This window comes from Triturus cristatus, chromosome 10, assembly GCF_964204655.1.
Source record: "Triturus cristatus chromosome 10, aTriCri1.1, whole genome shotgun sequence".
Taxonomy (NCBI): domain Eukaryota; kingdom Metazoa; phylum Chordata; class Amphibia; order Caudata; family Salamandridae; genus Triturus; species Triturus cristatus.
Window position 1 is genome coordinate 1,113,154,861 of NC_140593.1, and position 21,708 is coordinate 1,113,176,568.

The 21,708-nt window shown below is 42.6% G+C and overlaps 1 protein-coding gene across 1 annotated transcript in view; it reads right to left on the minus strand.

The window, feature by feature from the left end:
- Positions 1-76: 76 nt before the first annotated feature.
- Positions 77-21,708, minus strand: part of LOC146796659 (somatostatin receptor type 5-like) — a 39,350-nt gene continuing 17,718 nt past the window's right edge. Inside the window, exon 2 of the mRNA XM_085629338.1 lies at positions 77-3,895. Within this exon, the coding sequence (XP_085485464.1) occupies positions 2,848-3,834 (987 nt within the window). The 5' untranslated portion in view covers positions 3,835-3,895 and the 3' untranslated portion in view covers positions 77-2,847. The remainder of the gene's footprint in view (positions 3,896-21,708) is intronic.

Genomic DNA, 21,708 nt, shown 5'->3' on the forward strand with positions numbered 1-21,708 from the left:
AGTTTCAGGTGTTAATGCAGATGCACAATGATAGTGCAAATTGCATCAACAGAGTCAATCACTGCATGAAACAACGTCAATGAAAAAACAAATTCACTTTTATTTTTAAGTATTTTATTTTAAACAATATCACGATTACAATGCAGTATGCAACTAGTATGTGTGGTACAATTTAGGTTAGTAAATCACATTTTTTGTTATCTGACATATTATTGTTATAAGGAAAGGGCTATTTTATGTTTATATCGATTGTCATTGAAATATAATACTGTATTATATAGAAAGCAATACATGCAGTTGCTCCAGAGCGGATCCTAAATAATCTCAGAGATTTAGGGGCCAATGGGCCTCAATCCACGCTGATTTGCTCTGGGCAGAGTGGGATATGACTGGAGCATTTCAGATTTATACCCATCATCCTCTGCATTATTCAAAAAGCTTGCACTTGCACACATTTGGAGGTATATAGTGCCTTTTCAAGACAGCAAATCTTTGTAAATTCACCCACACATGGGAGTCTCAGAGATGTCCCAGGCATCTCCAGATTCGCGCAAGTGCGAAAATTTGTGAATGTGGAATAGAACAGCACATGCGAATCGGAGATGCACCATGGACCACCTTTTTAAGGGCAGAGCCATTTGGATTCAGTGAAATATCCTGTTCTACAAGTGCCTGAAAACCTACCTGGCCATACTCTGATTAAAATTAAAATCTCGCCAATTATACATCTTTAATTTCGAATAGAGTTGATTCCTGATTTAGAACCTGCAAATAAATATGGCAGAAATGATTGAGCAGGTAATACCTTTAACGGCCGCCATTCCTGCATATTTAGAAGCTCCATTGTGTTATTGTGGAATAACTGGAAGGAACATTGGGGAATATTTACAAGAAACAGGCGGAGCGCGGTGTTACGCCGAAATTGGTAACGCCGTGCTCCGACAGTTTCAAAACGCAGGGATGTGCCATATTCACAAGAATGCAGTGCACTCCTGCGTTACTCCTAGCGCTGGCACTAAAAAGCTGCTGAGCGCCAGCGCAGGCACCCTACCACCATTTTGCTTGGTTGCCTGAGCTTCAGGGGCAATTGTTTATGTGCAGTAAGAGACATCTTCCTGCACATAAACAATCTTTGCAGGTGATTTGCTCTGTCTATGTGTGCAGCAGAATGCAGCACATGAGGAAAGAGCAAAATACAAGGAAAAATAAAACATTTCTCCTCGTATCGCTTGCTTAAGACCAGGTATTCCCTGGCAGTATTTTGGCGCTGCCCCATACCTTACCCACTGCATCACCTAAGGCACTCTCCTTTGACTTAAGTGCTATGTGAATAGGGGCATTATTTCCAAGGGGGTGTTAAGCTATGCTAAGTGGCTTAATGCCACTTGTAAATAAGGCGAAGGAGTTAACGCCGCCATAACGTCAGAATAAGTGACATTCTGGTGGTGATAACTCCTTGTAAATATGACCCATTGTTTCCACAGTAATTTCCTCTGCCGCACAAGGCTGCAGGTCAAGTAAGAAACATTCCAAGAAATTAAGCGCCTTGCATGCCTTTAACCTAAATAAACAAAGAAATCTGGGAAACCAAGCGCATTCTACATAGTCGGCCAATCACCATCCTCAGAGGTCATGATCACACCTGGGTATCTAAAAGCACTGGATGTGCCTTTCTTAATACAGTTTCCGCTGTCTACAGTTCATAGTGGAGTGTGCACAACCAGTTAACCTGGAAGATTCACAATATGATTGCTGAAGATCTGGCACCAAGAAATGATGTAGGAAGAATTCAGTAAATTTGAGGTCATTGTCTTTAATATCCCAACCCATACAAATGTGCTTACCAACTGACTATCCCAAGGACATTTATAAGCATCAATTAACAATTGAGACTCTTTGTTGCTTAAAAAGGCTTGGAGAGTAAAATAATTTTAAAAAGTGGGAAAATAACTTGAAACTGAATGATTACGCTTAAAAATGTAGGGGCATATTTACAAGCCCCTATCGCCACCACAGCGTCACTTTTAAAGACGTTGTGGTGGCGATCCAGGCTTCGCCTTCTTTACAAGGCAGTGTTAAGCCACTTAACGTGACTTAACGCCGCCTTGTAAATAAGGCCCCCTTTCACACTACACTTAGCGTGAAAGAGGAGGGCAATGGGTGTTGCTGTGGGCGTTCCGCCGCAACACCCATTGATTTTGACGCTGCCTCATATTTACAAGGGGGGTGTAAATATGGGGTAGCGCCAAAATTAAGACCATGGAAAACCTGGTCTTACTCTCGTGAAACGAGGAGAAATCTTTCATTTCTCCTCATTTTTGCTCTTTCCATGTGTGCAGAACACAAAGGCAGTGAAACCCTACTTGAGCCCCAAAATATGATAGCCCTTAAGTTTGCCAAACCTGAGACATTTGAATGAAAGGTCCATTTTGAATAACCTGTCACCTGCCTTTTGCCACAGTCCCTTTATTTTATCTCATATGCCCTAAGCAAAAGTGAGAATACCCTAAGGGCACTACGCTAATTTACTCAAATATCGTTTGCATAAGAGTAAAGTTGAAATCAGTGAAATAAACAACTCTAACAAACAATTACCAACAGTGGTACTGTGTTGTGGTACCCACTGTAGGATTGCCTGTCAGCTGCAATTTCTCCCCAACAGGATGTCTATTCGTGACCCATTAACTGTGTTGCCATCACTTTGACTGTTGCCTTTGTCTATTGAGAGAAAACTATTTGCCCAAATGAATGAATGGCTAGAGTTGAAGTATTGTGTGTTTTCTACAGTGATCGTCCCTGCATCTCTGCTCCAGCCGCACACTTTTTCCTTTTTTTGGGGTGTAGCATCTATTCCATCTGAGAAGGGCCCCCTTCCAGTGACTGAACCACTGCTCTTTTTTTGCTGCAGCACAACACACTCTGAAAATATTGTCTGAAATCACTTGACAGATGCCAATAAATGAATGGGTAGACGCAGCTCTTAACACTGGTCAGAACATTAACAAATGAACCCACATCTGACAGAACGTGGACCCTGGCGGAGTACCCGGATGGGGTGACGGGCTGTAAGCTGAGCAGCATGAAAATGTACTTTGGAAGCCATAAGATCATATACACCACAAAGAGCACCACAACCATTCTCGTCCTATCAGATCCCTTGTGCTTTTTGACAATGACTGGAGGGGCAGCCGGCGGTGCTTTGACTGCAGTCAGGCATAGACACATAGCAATCAAGGTCACGGGCTGTAAAAACCCTAGGTAAACATGGAAAAAAGTAAATTTAAAAAGGTGAAACCAGTTAAAAGCACAAATAGGGTTATACTCTGGTATCGGCTGGAAGAATGTCACCGGAAGTGTGGACAAAATAGAGATGACCCAGACTGCTATGCTGAGAAGACAGGCCACCTTTGGTTTGCGCCACCTACTGGCGAGGAGGGGACGGTACAGTACCACAGAACGGTCGATGCTCATTACTGTTACAAAAGAGATGCAGGCTGTCGGGTTCATGAATTCCACCGCCAGAACGACTTTACACCAGAAGCTGACGAAGGGCCAGTAATTCGTAGTTTCTTGAACGGCAAGGAAAAATAAATTCAGCATCAGAAGAGTGTCACTGATGGCTATGTTGAAAATATAAATGTTGGTGACGGATCTCGTCTTGTCATATCTCAGAAATATGTACATCACCAAGGCGTTGCCGACAAGCCCAATCAAAGACAGCAGAAGGTGAATGATGACAAAGGGCAGGCTCCGGTATAGGATGACGTCATCCGGATTCAAATAGTCAAGAAAGTTCGATCCATTTCCAAAGGGGTTTTCATAGGCGGCCTCCATGTCTAGTGAGGCTTGGTTGATTCAAGGTGAAGATAAAATGTCTTTACGTAATATCTGGTTTCTATAAATGAAAAGAGAATAAAGGAATCAATTGTGAAACTTGATGAATTCTGAACTGTACATACACAGCAGAGTATTCAGAAGAAAAAAGCACTTAGTGCTAACAAATTTAACATGGGCAGGATACAAAAAAACTATTTTTTGTGTGTAATTTAGCTATGTACTGTAAGTGTACAGTATTGCAGGTTTTATTTTATGTATTTATTTATTTATTGCTGCACCATGTCTTTATCGGTATTTAAAGGCAACACGCTCAAAAGTCAACACAGTACACAACAAGACATTGTTCTGTTTTACAGATTTGAATCCACCAAACTCTTTTCACTCCTAACATCCCCTTCCCCTACACTCCCATAACACATAACACCTTTTCTTAGTATTTTTGTGCGTGGCCCCTTTGAGGACTTGTCCTTGACTCTTCAGCGCCCTGTTTCTTCTTACCCTGCATCTGGGATTTCATCCCAGGTCTAATATATTTCTTCCATGGAAAGCATTTTATTTTTGTGGATTTTTTTTCCTCATTTAGGATGTTATCAGCAAGTTCTCCATTTCAGATTTTCTTGATATTGATGTAGTACCGGATTTTGGGTCCAGCTAGAACTAAAACCAAGGTCCTCCCATCTGAGTCTTTTTCCTTTGATAGTTTGCTCCTGTTTGGGCAGAAGGAGCATCTTTGTCAGTGACTGGAGTTAAGCATCACATTTTGGTGGTGCGGGTTGTGTAACTAGTGTGCAAACAAAAGATGAAGGAGGGTACAGAGCAAAAAGAGAAGTTATATTTAAGGGCACAAACAATCATCAACAGCAGCCACCACTGGCACCAAATACATTGTCGTCACACTTCATCAAACCCACAACCACCAACCCATAACACCACTGCTACAAACAGTGATGTCTGGTGCTCACCAAGATATCTCGAACAGTGTTGAAACATGTTCAAGTAAGAAGTAGAAGTAAATGAGAGTAGTGAGGGCAATAAGAACGGTAGTTTGAAACAAAAAATGCCACTAGAGGACAACTAAGCTAGCTTTGCCACTAATTATCACCCGCGCTATCAGCACTGAGCGGGCACTGTTTCAACATTTTCAAAGTATATGTCATAACTGTAGTAAGCATCTACCAGAGTGCTCCGGGGAGTTTGTTTTACATGTATCTTTATCTGCATCAAACAACTTTATACGCTGTTGTTCCCCATGAGAATAATTACCATATGGGTTGTCCATCTTATTTTGAGTGCAATTGACACGGATTCTCCTGACGCACTTGTTGTTTTTTACTTTTCTTCCTCCTCTTTAGGACACTAACAATTAGTGTGTTCCTACCCTGACCACATTATCTCCACAGCCTAATGGGGTGAGTTCTGTATATAACCAAGAGTACCATGCCTTCTAAGAAATATAGATTAAGTCCTCCTATAAGATTCTGCTGTTTGCCTCGACAAAGTCCTTTTAATACATGCTCACATTCGACGCATGCCACGGTTTCTGGTTTGACATAATACGTAACTTTAATTGAATCAGATGCCTCGAACTGATGTACAATAACAATGTTTTTTTCAATAATTGTGTGTTTTTCTTCACAGGTTGTGTGTTCTTGATTTACACGGCACCACACGTTTTTAGGGTGCTGTACGTGTGGCTACCATTGACACCTCTTAGAGGTTGTGGCCACCACCAAAAAGGTGCAGGTAGCCGTATCCATTGGTCCTGAAGAATTGCCATTTAATTAATATCCAGGCAAGAAACATGTTGACCTTTTTTATTATTGTTGTAGCACATATCACTCATACACCTAATGGTGAGAGATGTGCAGATTGTTTTTAATCAGGGTGGTGACCATACTTTATTAAATTAGTTTGAAGTGGATCACCTACCCTGTTTTAGTACACTTACCTTTCACTCCACTTGCACCTACACTAGTTATATCAACTAACTGTTTTCCCCACACACCTCACTCACCGGCGTTTGGAAATAAAGATCTCCGATAGGAAGGCCCCCTTGGGGTGCCTGATCGGGCATTGCACCGCCGGCCCGATAAGGAGCAAAGACCCGGTGATGAAGCAAGACACCCGCTTGTTGGGTGTGTGAGGGTCTTCATTTCCAGTAGGAGTACCTTTTACTCCGCTTAACTAGACCGTGTTCACACCATCACCCTGGGACCCAGTGATTCTAACACACACTACGTTATTATTAGGAACTGCATACCCTTTTGTTAAAGATTGATTGTTGGGCATGTATGCTGGACCTGCAATATCATTTAGTTAGGTTTTTATTGCAAAAGCCCCGCCTTTCCCTCTTTTTGTTTGAGACTAATTATCACCACCAAACGCAGACATGTTCCAAGATGGTAGAGTAGACTTTAACCCATGAATAATATCATAACAATCAGGGAAACTATTACACAATGAGAACATTGATTTTTGAGTGTTCTCTTTTTGTGGTTCCTAGCACTTATAAGTCAAGCCAATTGTTCATTTGACTTCAATGTTTTTGTGCTTGGCGTGACATGTTGAATGTGGGTCATTGAGGCAACAGATGTTTCATCCTATTTGAGTTCTTTCTTTTTAAAGCTGTGCATGGTCTGGCAGCAACCTAAAGGCCGATCCAGCAAAATGTTTTTTTCTCTCCTGTATGAATTCATGACACCACCAACAAAGTATTTCCACTGCTTACTGCTTTGCAGTGAGAACGCACTAAATAACCTGCACAAGCTGTCTGCTCTTGTACTTCTAAAGAGTGGTGCTAAACGTTTTCTACTATGTTCATAGTACAGGTTAGCAAATAATTTTAGTAATGATTATTCTGTTTGTTGTTTTTTCTGTGAGACGCTTATCAAATCAGGAATCAATTGAGAAATGGAGCAAGAAAATGTCTATACAAATGCTGTACCTTGCTACTAGGCTGCTGGTTGACTCTACAGGGAGGACGTGCCAAATATATACTACCTACTGGCTGTCGCCAGTAGGTAGTTATAGTTAGAACCTAGCTTTCATAGGAAAAGCATTTTTTGTTTCGCCAATAATTTTGGGCCATTTACCAAATCTTCACGAAATTTAAAAAATTAGTACGATGCTCAATTCAGCTGCTGTGTTGAAAGTTTCAGGATGATCCATCAAGCAGGGGATGAGAAAAAGGAGGGGGGCTCAAACCTGTCTTCCCCATGTTAATTTCCATAGGGATTTTAAGACACAGCTACAGCCCAAACTGCTGAATGGAATTACAGCAAATTTGGCCCACAGGTAGCTCCTGCTCCAGAAATCGACCTTTTTGTGTATTGGTGTGCATCTGTCGAGTAGTTTTTGAAATAGTAAGGAAAAAACATATTTGTATATATATATATATATATATATATATATATATATATATATATATATATATATATATATATATATATATATATATATTCACTGAAAAAACCATAGGTTTCAGGGGTGTTATAGTTAGCTGGACTTTTCACTTGTACAAAACCATTGAAATTCCCCCGTTATAGTTAGTTCAGCTAACTATAACTCGCGCGCCCGCAATGCACTGCTGATGACGTCACATATTACATCACTCATGACATGGTCAGTGACATCACTCATGACATCACTGATGACATCTCAAATGACATCACTGATGACATCACTGATGACATCATCCAGTGAATGTGTGTTTTTCTGAAAATTAAATATGTTTTATATATGTATATCTCAAGGTCGATGGAAGAATAAATGGGTATATAAGTGTCTAAATGGATGATTTGTTTTTGAAAAATTGATTGTGTAACTGACTGATTAAGTGTATCATAGTGAATACATGGCTTAGTGAGTAATGTTTAAATATGTAAATATCTGTATCAGTCTCTCACTTTGTGTATAAGTGGCTGCATGGGTTGGTGAGTAGCTACATGGGTGTCTATATAGGTTATTAGTTGGTTTTTTGAGTATCAGTCTGAGTGTCTGCATGGTTCGGTGGGGGGTATTACGTAGTGCATAGGTGCATGAATGAGTGACTCACTGTTTGTATGTGTTGAACACAGCATGTGTGCAGGACTGTATGGGTGGATGAGTGTGTGTATGGGTGTGTTAGTGAGTGAATGACTGTCTCAATAGTGTCTTTATGAGTAACTACATATGTTTTAAACTAGTATATGTGACTATTGGTGTATATATGTGAGTATATGTGAGAGTGAGAGATTGAAAGAGTTCCTGCATGAATAAGTATGTGTTTCTATAAGTGATTGTTTAAAAGACTAAGTATGTGTAAGTTTCCGTAGAAGTAAGTATGGTGGTGTGTGTATAACTGTATATGCAAGTAAATGTATGTTTGATTCTTTATTAGCATGAGTGACTATGTGTGTGAGTAACTCTATGGATGAGTGGCATTGTGTAACAGGATGTATAGGTGTATGAGTACATATGATGAGTGAGTATATGTATGAGTGACTGTATAGGACTGTTGGTGAATGAGTGGATGTGTATGTGGATCTTAGAATTACTGAAGAGGTTGTTGTAACTGGTATTGGTATGTCCATTGTTTTGAAAATTTTAGTCTCTATTTTTGAATGTGTGTATCAAAGGTTATATTAGGGTGAGAGGAGGTCTGCCACTCTATCACAAGGATGATGTCATCAGTGATGTCATTTGAGATGTCATCAGTGATGTCATGAGTGATGTCACTGACCATGTCATGAGTGATGTAATATGTGACGTCATCAGCAGTGCATTGCGGGCGCGCGAGTTATAGTTAGCTGAACTAACTATAACGGGGGAATTTCAATGGTTTTGTACAAGTGAAAAGTCCAGCTAACTATAACACCCCTGAAACCTATGGTTTTTTCAGTGAATTTCTGAGGTTTTTTAAATGCTAATTCCTAACTATAACGTGCCTGAAACCTATGGTTTTTTCTGTGAATTTCAAAGGTTTTTTAAATGCTAATTTCTAACTATGCCTACAGAGATAGGACATGTGAAGAAAGAAGAAAAAATGCACAGAAAGAAACAAAAGAAGTGCAGAAAGAAGCAACAGAAGTCCTCAAATACGAAGATAAGTGCAGGAAGAAGGATAACGTGCAGAAAGAACAAAAAGAAGAGCAGAAAGAAGCCTTGTTGCAAAATCATCCTGTACCCTCAACTTTTTCAGACGGATACTGGTGGTAACTGAGTCTGACTAACCAGTCCTAGAGCCAGTGCTATGTTAAAAGACACTTAGAATACAGTGAAAACACCTACATACACTAGGGAACATTATGCGTTGGGGTCCCCCTGTGATTAGCATGACCTCCTCTGTAAGCCCCTAGTGTATAATAGGGCATGGGGATTAAAACTACCTCTTAAAACAGGCCACAGGGCGTTTTTGCACACGTTAACTCAGGCCCCGTCCCCTCCCTTCACCACTGTGTAAACACGCCCTGTGTCCATTTTTAGTTGGGAGATTAAGTTCATTTGAATCCTGAGGGTCCCTAGGGTCCAACTAGCCCACTAGGTACCTCCAGTAAGTGCCACAGAGCTGCGTTGCAGAGAGGTGTAAAAAGTGGCACGGCCTGGACCACCTCTCTGCAATGCAGCTCAGTGGCGCTTACTGGAAGCAATTGGTGGGCTAGTTAGCCCCCAGGGGCCCTCAGTATTGAAGGGAAATTATATCCCCAATTTAAAACATGCCATAGTGCGTGTTTGCACACGTCACCTCAGGCCCCGTCCCCTCCCTTCACCACTGTGTAAACGCGCCCTGTGGCTGTTCTAAGTTGAGAGATTAAGTCCCCCTGAATCCTAAGGGTCCCTAGGGTCAAACTAGACCACTAGGTACCTCCAGTAAGCGCCACAGAGCTGCGTTGCAGAGAGGTGTAAAAAGGGGCTTGGCCTCAGAACACCTGGCTGCAGCGCAGCTCCCTGGCGCATACTGGAGATGCCTGTTGGGGGCGCGTTTGCAGAGTGCTGCACGGAGGGGGCATGGCCTCCGGCACGATGCCAGTCTTTTATTTATTTTAGTTTTTTAAGAAGGGGGGCTGTTTGGTTCCCCTTCTTATTCTAATTTATTGGCCCTGATGACCCCATCCCCCAGGGCCAGTCTCCTAATTATATTTTTTTTACCCCAATCCCCAGGGCCGGCCACTGTTTTTTATTATTTTTAAAAAATATATATTTATAGACACACCTAGGACATGCTGGACAAACCGTACGTACCTATCACCATGACGATTTGCGTGATATTCATTAAAAGGCGACTATGCATGCAATGAATCCACGTGGAATGTATTTACACCACTAGTGAAGCTCTGACATGTCTGATGCCCTACCGTGCCTAATCCTGGTAGACACCCTTGTCGTTTATTTATACAAACATGGGTAGCTATTGACGGGCACATTTAATACACATGCACACCAAGCCATTCAAAGGGGATTCGACAAAAATTCGACCAAAACTATGCAAGAAACCCCCCTCACGGTTAATAAAACACACATCCACTGCCGGATGTGTAATACTTTTTATTTTACTCTCTGGAAAGGGGACGAACATCACTTGAGAGTCACAGCGTGCTCCTGACAGAGCCCAATGCTGTGTTACACCCACCATTGCCTGCCGAGTGCCACACACCTCTGTGTTGTATTCCACTAGCTAGTGCATATGCTATGACACTCTCTAGCCCATGTGCACTGTAACACCACCCCGTGAATATGTCATGACACACTTGTCTTCGCACGGGTTATATTGCCCCATCTAACGAGCCTTTCTCGATGCCTATGTTATAACGCACAGTGCTATGCCATACATATTATAATCTGGGATCCATATCTTTGTCACAGTGCATATGCAACGTTACACTCCCCAGCACATATTTTATATTACAACTTTAGAGACTAGTTAGGTTACACAACACTGCCCTGTGCATATTACACTCCAAGGCGCATATCGCATAGCACGCGCTAGTGCCTGTGCTATCTCGCGCTCTCCAATGAATCTGTCATTGCGCACAATGTATTGCATATTATATTTCACGCCCGGTTCATCTTATATCACACTTTTTGGTGCATAGTTTATACCATACACTATATCTAGTTTTTATTTTCAATCGTGCTCTCAGGACTATGTTCTATATAACACTGTGTTCACCTACCCTTTTCACGGGCATTACATTTTGCGATAGGGGGTGGAGGGTCAGGGGGTGTTTCTGCCAAGTGAGCCCGGAGTCACAGTCACAAACGTCCTCTTCTTCCTGAATAAAAGTGAGATTATGCTGCATACTTGTTCATATTTTAAGTAGTTCGCACAGACACAATGTTTTAAAAACAATAAAGTTCCTAATACCCGCCTTCTCTGAACAGTTAGCTTGCTGCCCCATCCCCTTCCTCCCTATCCTCTGTTGTGTGAATCCATGGACTAGCCTCCTCCCTCCTGCCATGCATGGTCTGATGTGCTGCCACTGCCCTCAATTTAGTATGACCACTCCTCCTGCCCACCATTGCCCAATTCTATGCCCCATCATTGACCTCCTGCTTAAACTCTGTGCTTAGCTTGCTGCCCCTATTCTCCTTCCCCCTGCCCTCCGATGTCTTTGTGCATGCCCCTGCTCCATCCTTTTTGCCCACCATGTCCCATGGACCTGCCACTCCTATCTACTCTGAGTGTTCTGTTGAGCTGCCACTCCCCTCCCACCTGCCTAGCATTGTCAGATGACTGTAACCTGTCCCTGCCACCTCCACCCTGCCTGTCCACATGCCATGCCCCTATCCTCTTCCTCCTGTCCTACATGGTCCATTGTACTGCCACACCCTTCTGCCCTCCCTGGTCTGTTGTGCTGCAACTGCTCCTCCTGCCTGCCCCGTGTGGTCTGTTGTGAGGTCCCTTCCCCTGAACTTTCTTGTCTGTGCACAGGTCCTGACCCTCCCTTCTATCCTCCATTGTCCTTTGTGCATGCCCCTCCACCCTCCTTCTTGCCCATCATAGCCATTGTGCTGCCACTAACCCTCCCACTTGCCATGCATGGTCTTCTGTGCTGCCATGGCCCCTCCCACCTTCCCTGTGTGGTCAGTTAGCTGCCCCTGACCCCCTCCCACCTTCCCTCCATGGTCTGTGTGTATGCCATCACAGTCTCACTGTTGCTCTTCATGGTGTGTCTTGCTTCTAGTGCCCATCCTGCCTGACCTCCATGGCTATCTTGCTGCTCCTGCCCTGCCCCCTTGCCCCCAGCCCTACTCCCTCCCTCCTGGCCTGTCTGTTCCATTGTAATGCCCCTGATCCGCCCCTCCTGCCCTTTATGGTCTGTTATGCTGCAGCTTTCTCTCCTGTCTGTCCATTATGGTCAGCTAGCTACCATTGCCTCTTGCCCCTCTGTTCTCTGTTGTCCATGTGCATGGTCCTGTCCCCTCCCTCTTGCTTTCTATGGATTGTTGTGCTGCACTCCCGTCCTGCATGCCCTGTGTGGTGTATTGTGCTGCTGCAAACCCTGATGCCTGCCCTGCAGGGTCAGTTTGGTGCACCTCTCCATGTCCCTCCTGTCCTCTGTTATCCAAGTCCATGTCCCTATCCCATTTCCTTCCATGATCCAATGTACCATACTTGCGAACATTTTGAACTTGGTAAGAGGGAGATTTTGAAAAAAAACTGGGGTATTGATTTTCCCCTTTGGGTTACATTGAAAAAGAGGATATTGTAGACAGGAGACAGATCAAATAAAGCCCATTTGAGCTTAAAAACATTGGACGTTTCCTGGCTGAATCGGGTCTGTTGGCATGTATGGTTGTACTACCATTGCCTCTTCCTTCTGCCCACAATGGTCTATTACATTGCCACAGCCTTGAAGGAGGGTAGATTTTGTATCACAGGGGGCCCCTGGCCCGTTCTGTCCACACCTGAAGTATGAGACCCTTGTCCTTGCCCTGCCGGCTGCATTTGTAGGCCGTATTAAATTGACCAGCGGGTCCTGTGTTGCTATATAATTATCCTGAGACATCCTTACCACTCAGCCAGCATAAAACCCCTGTGTAGGCCCTTCTGTTCAATATGTAGGCCTCTTTGTTAAATTGACCATAGCTCTGCAATTTTAGTGTATAGCAGTCTGAAGGCAGGTCTGCGAGGCCTTCTGATCCAAACTAGTAGCCCCCACCCTACCCGAGTGCTCCGTGCTCGGTATCAAAGTTCAACATCCCCCTGAAGCTGTCGACATACAGTAGGCTGCATCCTGGACTGGTACTTGCTTCCTGGGCAGGTTTCCCGCTTTTAAGGAAGTGGCAACCGCAGAGCGTCAAGTTAGGAGAACTGAGGAGATTTTATACATGAATATATTGAATTCCCGTACAATACCCATTATTTTCTGCTTGCTCTATGGAACTTACGATAAGCGATTGGCCTGAGAGACTGACCTTTTCACCCAGTCCATTGTCAGCATTAAGTGGGTAAATGACGAAATGTCTGGTAAAATCTGCAGACGAAGCTTTTGGGTAGCATACGTAGGTAGATGTAGCGTGCAAAGGAGCCCACAAAATGATATAAAAAGGGAGCACCCACAGATATCGACGGACTACCTCGCCGTCTGTATGTAGGTTAACAGGCAGTGCAGGTTTTCCCCAAGAGCTGGGAGCTCTTGTCTTCCTTTGCTTAAAATGTCTTGCTCTGCTTTGCTATTTTTCTTATTCTATTTTACCTATATGAAATGTCATGTTATGTTTAACCATTGTTCTCTTTACTTTTGCATTTAAAAGATTTTGTATTGTAATTGCAGGAATGCTTGCTCTAAGAGTAAACGTGAGTGTTCCTAGGTAACATTTTCCTTGGTGTAACTTGTTTCTCATGATGCATTTATAGATGTGTTTTCTCTCTCTCTCTGTCAGTACATTAATTGAGATACAGAGAATATTATGACAGCTGTATGATTATCTGGATTCTGTATTTTGTACTTTATGTCTCTATTCTGCGGTTTCTTTGAAGTTGCATCTTCTCATTAAACTGCCATTGTATTCTGCCTCCAATTCCATGTCTCATATGTCTGTTTTCTTCATTTTTGGAGCAAGCGTTCCTAGGCACCCCGGCTCAAATTAAGGTGCCCCTTTTGTCCCTGACTCACTCTCCTGCTCAGTTCTGTGGTGGCTCCCGGGGATCTGGGGACCGCCCCTAGCTTCCTTGACCCGTAATAGATCTTCCCTCCAACAGCCTCTCTTGCAAGTCCTGTATTGTTGGTTTGTTGCCCCTGCCCCCCTTTCCACTGCCCTCCATAGTCTGTTGTGCTTCCACGGCCCTTCCTGCCTGCTCAGTGTGGTTAAATTGTTGCCTTTGCACCCTCCTACCTGCCTTCAATTTTCAGAGTCCGTGCCCCTGGCCTCTGCCTCTCAACAGTATCCTAATGAACAACTAGTTTGCTAACATTCTATATTTATTACAAAAGTGTGGAACGCCTGACATCATCTTGATGTAATCAAAACTGTAATACCTAGAGCATTTCCTTTAGAAATTACATATATGAGAGGGTCTTATTGGCATCAAAATTATGGTTAGTGCTCTAAAAGACTAAAATAAGGACATATTTTCTGAGTTTTCAAATAGCGACAAAGCACTTTTAAATTATTTGTTATCTTTATGTTTTTTTATCCAGTTGACCACTTGATTAAATGTTGCACTTAGGGGAGAGGATGTGGTGCTACTTCCAGAACTGCAGACTTTGCAACTGGGGAACCAGGTTGAAGTTTCTGCTTCAGCTCGACATTCTGTGATTCTGGTCAAATCACTTAGTCTCCCCATGTCTACAACCAAAATGAATTTGTTCTTGTGTGATGTAACCAATGCTCATGTAAAGCACTCCAATACCTGACAAGTCTGCACTATATAACACTGCAAAAACACAAAATAATAAGTGTTTTGCACACTTCTGTCATTGGGCTATATTTGGGCTACATCTGGTTGATTTTGGGCTACATTTGGGCTCTTTTGTCTCCGGTGGCCATCTTGGGAGATTTATTTGTTATGAAGTTTCCTAATTTCCTCATGTACTGCAGTCTCCTCAGTAGGAAATGCTTTCAGTTTTTTACTTTGATTCCATCATGAAGGTATTCAGATATGTCACACATTTGCCATAAATTCTGAATGTTAGCACTCTAGTTGCTCATTAGATCACTGTAGTAAAACTACTGCACCATGGAAGTCTGCTCCTGGTATTAAAAGTGCATGTTTCAGTCTGCATGTCAGAATTTTTTAATGAAATAGAAGAGGATTTGAGAAGTCACCCAAAATGTGCCCTCATTTTCTTTCTTCAGCATTAATCATAATTTCTATGGCAAAATGAACCTCCTCATTGTGTTCCTTTTTAAATTAAATGTTTTAAGTGTTACCAGTTTATACCAATCAAGATGGCTTCAGGTGTGCCATACTTTTGTCATAATGAAGACAGTAAGCGCTCTAGTTGTTTTTAAGAACATTCTGGGACATTCTGTCATTGGGCTATACTTGGGCTACATCTGGGTGATATTTGGGCTACATTTGGGCTCTTTTGTCTCTGGTGGCCATCTTGGGAGACTTATTTGTTATGAAGTTTCCTAATTTCCTCATTTACTGCAGTCTCCTCAGTAGGAAATACTTTCAGTTTTTTACTTTGATTCCATCAAGAAGGCATTCAGATGTGTCACACATTTGCCATAAATTCAGAATGTTAGCACTCTTTTTGCTCATTAGATCACTGTAGTAAAGCTACTGCTCACCAGGGAAAACTGCTGCTGGTATTGAAAGTGCATGTTTCAGTCTGCATGTCAGAATTTTTTAATGAAATAGAAGAGGATTTGAGAAGTCACTCAAAATGTGCCCTAATTTTTCTTTCTGCAGCACTAATCATACTTTTTATGGAAAAATGAACCCCCTCATTTTGTTCCTTTTTAAATTAAATGTTTTAAGAGTTACCACTTTAATCCAAGCAAGATGGCTTCAGGTGTGCCATACGTTTATCATAAGTAGGACTGTTAGCGCTCTAGTAGTTCTTTGGAACACTCTGGGAAGCTGCAGTAGAACACAAAGGAATCAACTGACAGTCTCTGCCCTTGTTGGATGTACATGTTTTACTGAGAATGTCAGACTTCATTCTCACATGACTGAGAAAGATAATGTGAATTTACAGAAAATAAGCTCTCAGTTTAGCCTATAGATCACCTTCCAAACCTCTGTGGTAAAAGCATGAGAAAATATTTTTCTCTCAATCATGATATCCCAGCAGAAGGCTTTTTCACATGGTGAAATCACCTTAGAACATACCACAATTCCTAAAATGAGTATGGTACCATCAACAAATGATTTATAATGTAACTAAAGTCTTAAAACCTTCTATTAACTGCAATGCTTTTTAATGAGGTGCTATCATGTATATTGGTCCCAAGATGGCTGCCAACACTTCTTGGATGAAGTGCTGACAGCCAATCAGATCTCAGGATGAGATGTGTGGTTAGGCTCCGCCCACATATATATATGCTTTTAAATGCTATTTTCTCAGGAAATACTGAACAGATTTACACCAGACCTGCAAAAGGCACTTCCTTGACCTTATGGCTACCTCTCTGCCAAATTTCAAGTAATTCTGTTCAGCCGTTCGGGCTGTAGCTGTGTCTAAAGGTCCTATGGAAAAATGCATGGGGAAAACGCGTTTTGGGACCCCCCTTTTTTCTCGGCCCCTGCTTGACGAATCCCCCCGAGACTTTCAGGGTAGGAGCGGAGCGGAGCGCCCCACCTATTTTGAAAATTTCGCGAGGATTCGTCGACCAGCGCCAAAGTTATTCCAAATAGAATGTTGCGGATTTCCTATGGAAACAGGGTCCTAACTATAACTACCTACTGGCGACCGCCAGTAGGTAATATATATATATATATATATATATATATAAGGACGTAGATCCTCCTCATATCCTCCTCGGATTCGCGAGTCCACATGCCTACAGGAATGCCGTGATTGGCTGGCCGCAACCTGAGAGGAAAGTTGTGACTGCCAGTTTGTTCCTCAGGACTGTGTTCCCAGCGGAGAAAATCAAACTAAAAAGTGATAGAAGTGGTCAAGGTTGAGGTACCATGCTCCTATGGGATTAACAAAGGGGTCTGTAAGGGCCCAATCATGGATAAGAAATTATCCCAAACCCCTTTTTTACCACATTAGGAGCCGTGGACCCTCCACAGATCCTCATGGATTCAGGTGGATCTGGGGATCCAGAACCCCAATTAAAAAAAGCATACATTCACTCACAGATCCACACACCTTCTCACACACATTCACAAACTCACTTGCACACCCATGTGACCACTCACACACCCATGCAGTCACTCACACACCCACTCACAGACTCACAAAACCATTCACACACCCACTAACAGACCCACACAGCTTTCACCCACGCACCCACATGCCCGATGAAATAACCACTCACACATCCATACAGCCATTCACACACCCACTCACAGACCATCAAAACCACTCACACACCCACTCACAGACCCACACAGCTTACAGCCACCCACTCACACACCCACTTACACACCCACACAACCATTCAGACAGCCACTCACACACTCATGCAGCCACACACACACACACTCACAGACCCACAAAACAACTCAAACCACTCACACACCCACACAGCCACTCCCACACCAACTCAGAGATCCACACAGCCAGGCACACATGCACTCACACACCCACCACACACTCACACACTCACTTACACACCCTCACAACCACTCACTCACACATCCTCTCACACATACCCTCACACACCCAGGTTGCAAGGACATTATATTTAGGAAATAGCATTAAAAACTATAAACACATTGAAAAACCAAAGGTCACAGGGACGTAATAGTAAGGAATAGAATTTAAAACACCCTAGAAATTCACTGAAAAAACCAAGGGTTACAGGGACGTTTTAGTTAGGTTTAGATTTTACACACACAAAACCATTGATCAGCTATAGTAATCTCATTGTAACTGTAACCCGTGCCCTAAGGTAACTATAACTCACTTTCTTGCCATGCACTGCTAATCACCCCGCATATTACCTCACTCATGAAATCTTCTATTACATCATTGATAATATCACTGCACATTTGCAGTGAAATAATTGATGAGAAAACTGTGCATGGTGGGCCGTATCTTAACGTTACCTAAGGGCACATTGTTATAGTTGAGATAACTTTAAGTATAACTGCTGAATTTCTATGGTTTTGTGTGTGTAAAATCTGAACCTAACTATAATGTCCCTGTAACCTTTGTTTTTTTCTGTTCATATATCTATATCCCCAAACACACTGTCGCCGAAAGGAAGCCCAAGACCACAGCAGGGCGACCTCAGCGATGCAGGGATGGAGCACCCTATTAAGTAACCAAAATTCACTCCTTATTTAGAAGAATTGCCGCACGCCAAACTTTCAAGGATTAAGGCGCCTTATTCAATGAACAAACTGCGGTGGTTCACTTTCAATCCTTTTCCTGATGTGTTTTGGCTTGTGAGGAGCCTTCTTCACAGGTGAGCGCAGACTCTGATTCAAACATGACCTAGTGCTTCTTAAATTAGTCCAAGATTACTTAGTTGTTCCATAGTTTTAAAGTCATATCATCATCATAGTATGCAATTAAAGTATATCACAGCACCTTGTTTCAAATTGCAACATAATTTCCATTCAGTCTTTCTTTCACCAACACTGCAGCCTTTAGTAACATTCTTTACTTTAAATGTGTACAATTGAGACGGGGTAGGGGGAAGACAATACCTAGATTGACTAGCGATTCCCCTATTCAATCTAGGTATTGTCTTCCCCCTACCCCATCTCAGGAGGTCCCTGATCCCTCGCTAACTGCCCACATCCTATTGACTGCCTCACCTACCCTGATCAACACACAAATTACTTCAGACCCTCCAACCCCAGGCTCCCCTAATTCACCCATCATCCCACTACATGTCCAATCTAGTGGCAGTAATCACGGATCAGTTGTTATCCCTCACTCCGACCACCTCTCCGGCACTTCATCCACCCCCTCTCCCACTAGCCCTGGCCTACATAACTCCCAAACTCAACAGCAGGCCTGCCTGAAAGAGAGTGACTATGTGATGTTTGTGGATGGGTCTTGCCTAAGAACTGGAGAAGGGATTCTGAGTGCTGCATATGCTGTATGTACTGTAGCGACTGTGTTGGCAGCATCTTGTTTGAGAGGAGTACAATCTGTGCAAGTTGCTGAGTTGTTTGCACTGATTAGAGCATGCAAGTTGGGAAAGAATTTGTGAGTCACTGTAATTACTGACAGTCAGTATGGGTTTGGAGTGGTGCTTGACTTTGGGCAAATCTGGTCCCAAAGAGGTTTCTTGACGTCGAGTGGAACTCCAATGAGAAATGCAGAAATAGTTGGAAAATTACTTGAGGCGATACAGCTGCCTAAACAGATCGCTGTTATAAAATGTAGTGCACACAGAAAGGGAACTGACTATGTGTCAGCAGGCAATGAGTTTGCTAATGACCTAGCACAATATTGTGCACGAAACCAAACTTCATTAAATCGTAACAGGGAGAAGGAAGTGGATTTATGTCACTTGCTTTTTACTAACACCGTAAGTACATGGGATGAAGTGAGACAGTTACAGGAAGAGGCAGGGGAAGAGGAAAAGAAACAGTGGATAAAATCAGGATGTACGCCACAAGAAGCAGACAGAGATTGGGTTTACCATGATGGAAGACCAGTAATGCCTAATAGCATGATCTCTACCATGGCACAGATTTACCATGGGCAGGATCACATAGGTAGGGATGCCATGATTAGACTTTTTAAACAGACCTGGTATAATGCAAAGTTTTGGCTTATAGCTGAGAGCCTTTGTCAGAGATGTCTTATATCCAAGAAATTTAATCCAGGAAGGAAAACTGTGGTGAGCTTGGGAACCATAGGACAGGAGGGAGGTCCTTTCACTCGAATGCAGCTTGATTTCATTGAAATGCCCTCATGTAACAGGCTAAAATATGTATTGGTGATTGTCTGTCTGTTTTCACGTTGGGTGGAGGCCTACCCGACCCGAAGGAATGATGGAGTTACTGTAGCAAAACTCCTACAGAGAGAGTTGATTCCTAGGTTTGGTTTCCCGGTAATGATTGAAACAGATAGAGGAACACATTTCCAGAATGAGGTTATAAAATTGATTTGTGAAGCATTGAATGTACAACAGAAACTGCATTGTGCCTACCGACCAGAGGCTTCTGGGGTGGTGGAGCAGATAAATGGTACCATAAAGAACAGATTGGGAAAAATGTGTTTGGCCACAGGTGTAAAATGGCCAGATATCTTGCCTCTAGTTCTCATGACAATTAGATCAATTCCTGATAGGAAGACTGGTAGAGCGATGAGACATGTTTTTATTCCCGTCAACAAACTGCTGCCTTTATCTAATGACTTCGTCTTGGATTATTGCAAAGGATTGGCTGATATGGTCTTTCTGTGTTTCATCGGGTTGATCCAGATGCGATCACTCTTGAAAAGAAGCCAGCTCATGACTTGAGTCCTGGAGACTGGGTATGCACAAAAGTACACAGAAGAAGAAATTGTCTGGTTCCACACTGGGGAAGACCACGACAAGTGATTCTGACAACAACGACTGCTGTGAAGTGTGCAGGAGTGAAAAACTGGATTCATGTCAGTCACACTCTTCGAGTCCCAAATCCAGAAGATCAGTCTGAAGAGGAACAATGAGAAGTATCAGATACCAGTTCTGAATCAGAATCAGAAGAAGCGAGAACAAGACAAAACCCAGAAGCAGGAGAAGTGGGTTTAAGTCAAATTGTTGGGCAAGAAAATGTAACACTAAGAAGACTCCTTGAAATTTCTGATACCAGTTCAGAATCTGAGACAGAACCAGTGGGAATACAAGAAAGAATAAATGAAGACACTGAAAAAACTGAACAAGCAATCTTTGGAAAAGAAATCCAGAGTACCAGCACAAGAGAAATTCCGCCCGAAATCATATAGATAGAAGGTGAGGAATTAGATACAGAAAGTGAGGGTGAGATAATTGCGGAGGAACCACGAGGAGGTGTCGGGACGCAACACACACAGGTAGAAAAAGGGACAGATAGTCAGCAGGAAGATTGCGTGGAAGAAACACGAGGAGGAATAGATACAGACATTGAACCTGAAGTATTGAGGATAAAATACAAAGAAAGTAAAATCCAGACAGATACAGAATCTGAAGAAAGTGAGGAAGAAAGCAAAGGTGGAAGAACTTTGAGGAAAAGAGCTTGGAAATCCGAGCAAGAAGGGAAAGGATTGAAATTGAAAAGGCCTTTGAAAGAATATATTTGGCCTAACAAAATCAAGAGATTGAGATACCGACTAATCAGAATAAAATCTGATAATGCTGAACAAGTGAATGAAGTGTCTAGTCAAGAAAAACAAAAGGACACTGATCAGAAACACTTGCAAGGAGCAAAGAGGATAAAGAAACCAAACCAGAAGTATAAGTCACCGGAATGGACATATGTGGCACTTCCTGATATCCAAGAGGAAGCTGATAGCCAAGAAAGTCTAAGAGTGACTGTGCAGAAAGTGGACGAAGGAGAAGAAGATTCGGAAATCCTGAGAGTTATTGTGTCTGACACCAGAGAAGAAACGGATGATCAGGAAATTCTGAACAAAGACTGTGAACCTAAAGAGAAAGACAATTTGTACATGGATTGAGTGGCAAAGGAAAATCACAAGGAATTAAAACCAGGACAAGACACATGATCTGAAAAGAACCAAGTAGGCAACTAAAGCCTTAGGTTTAGACAAAGGTAAATTGTTGAAGAAAAGAGGCTAAGTCATAAGACACTGATCATTACCAAATGGCATACAGTGAAAA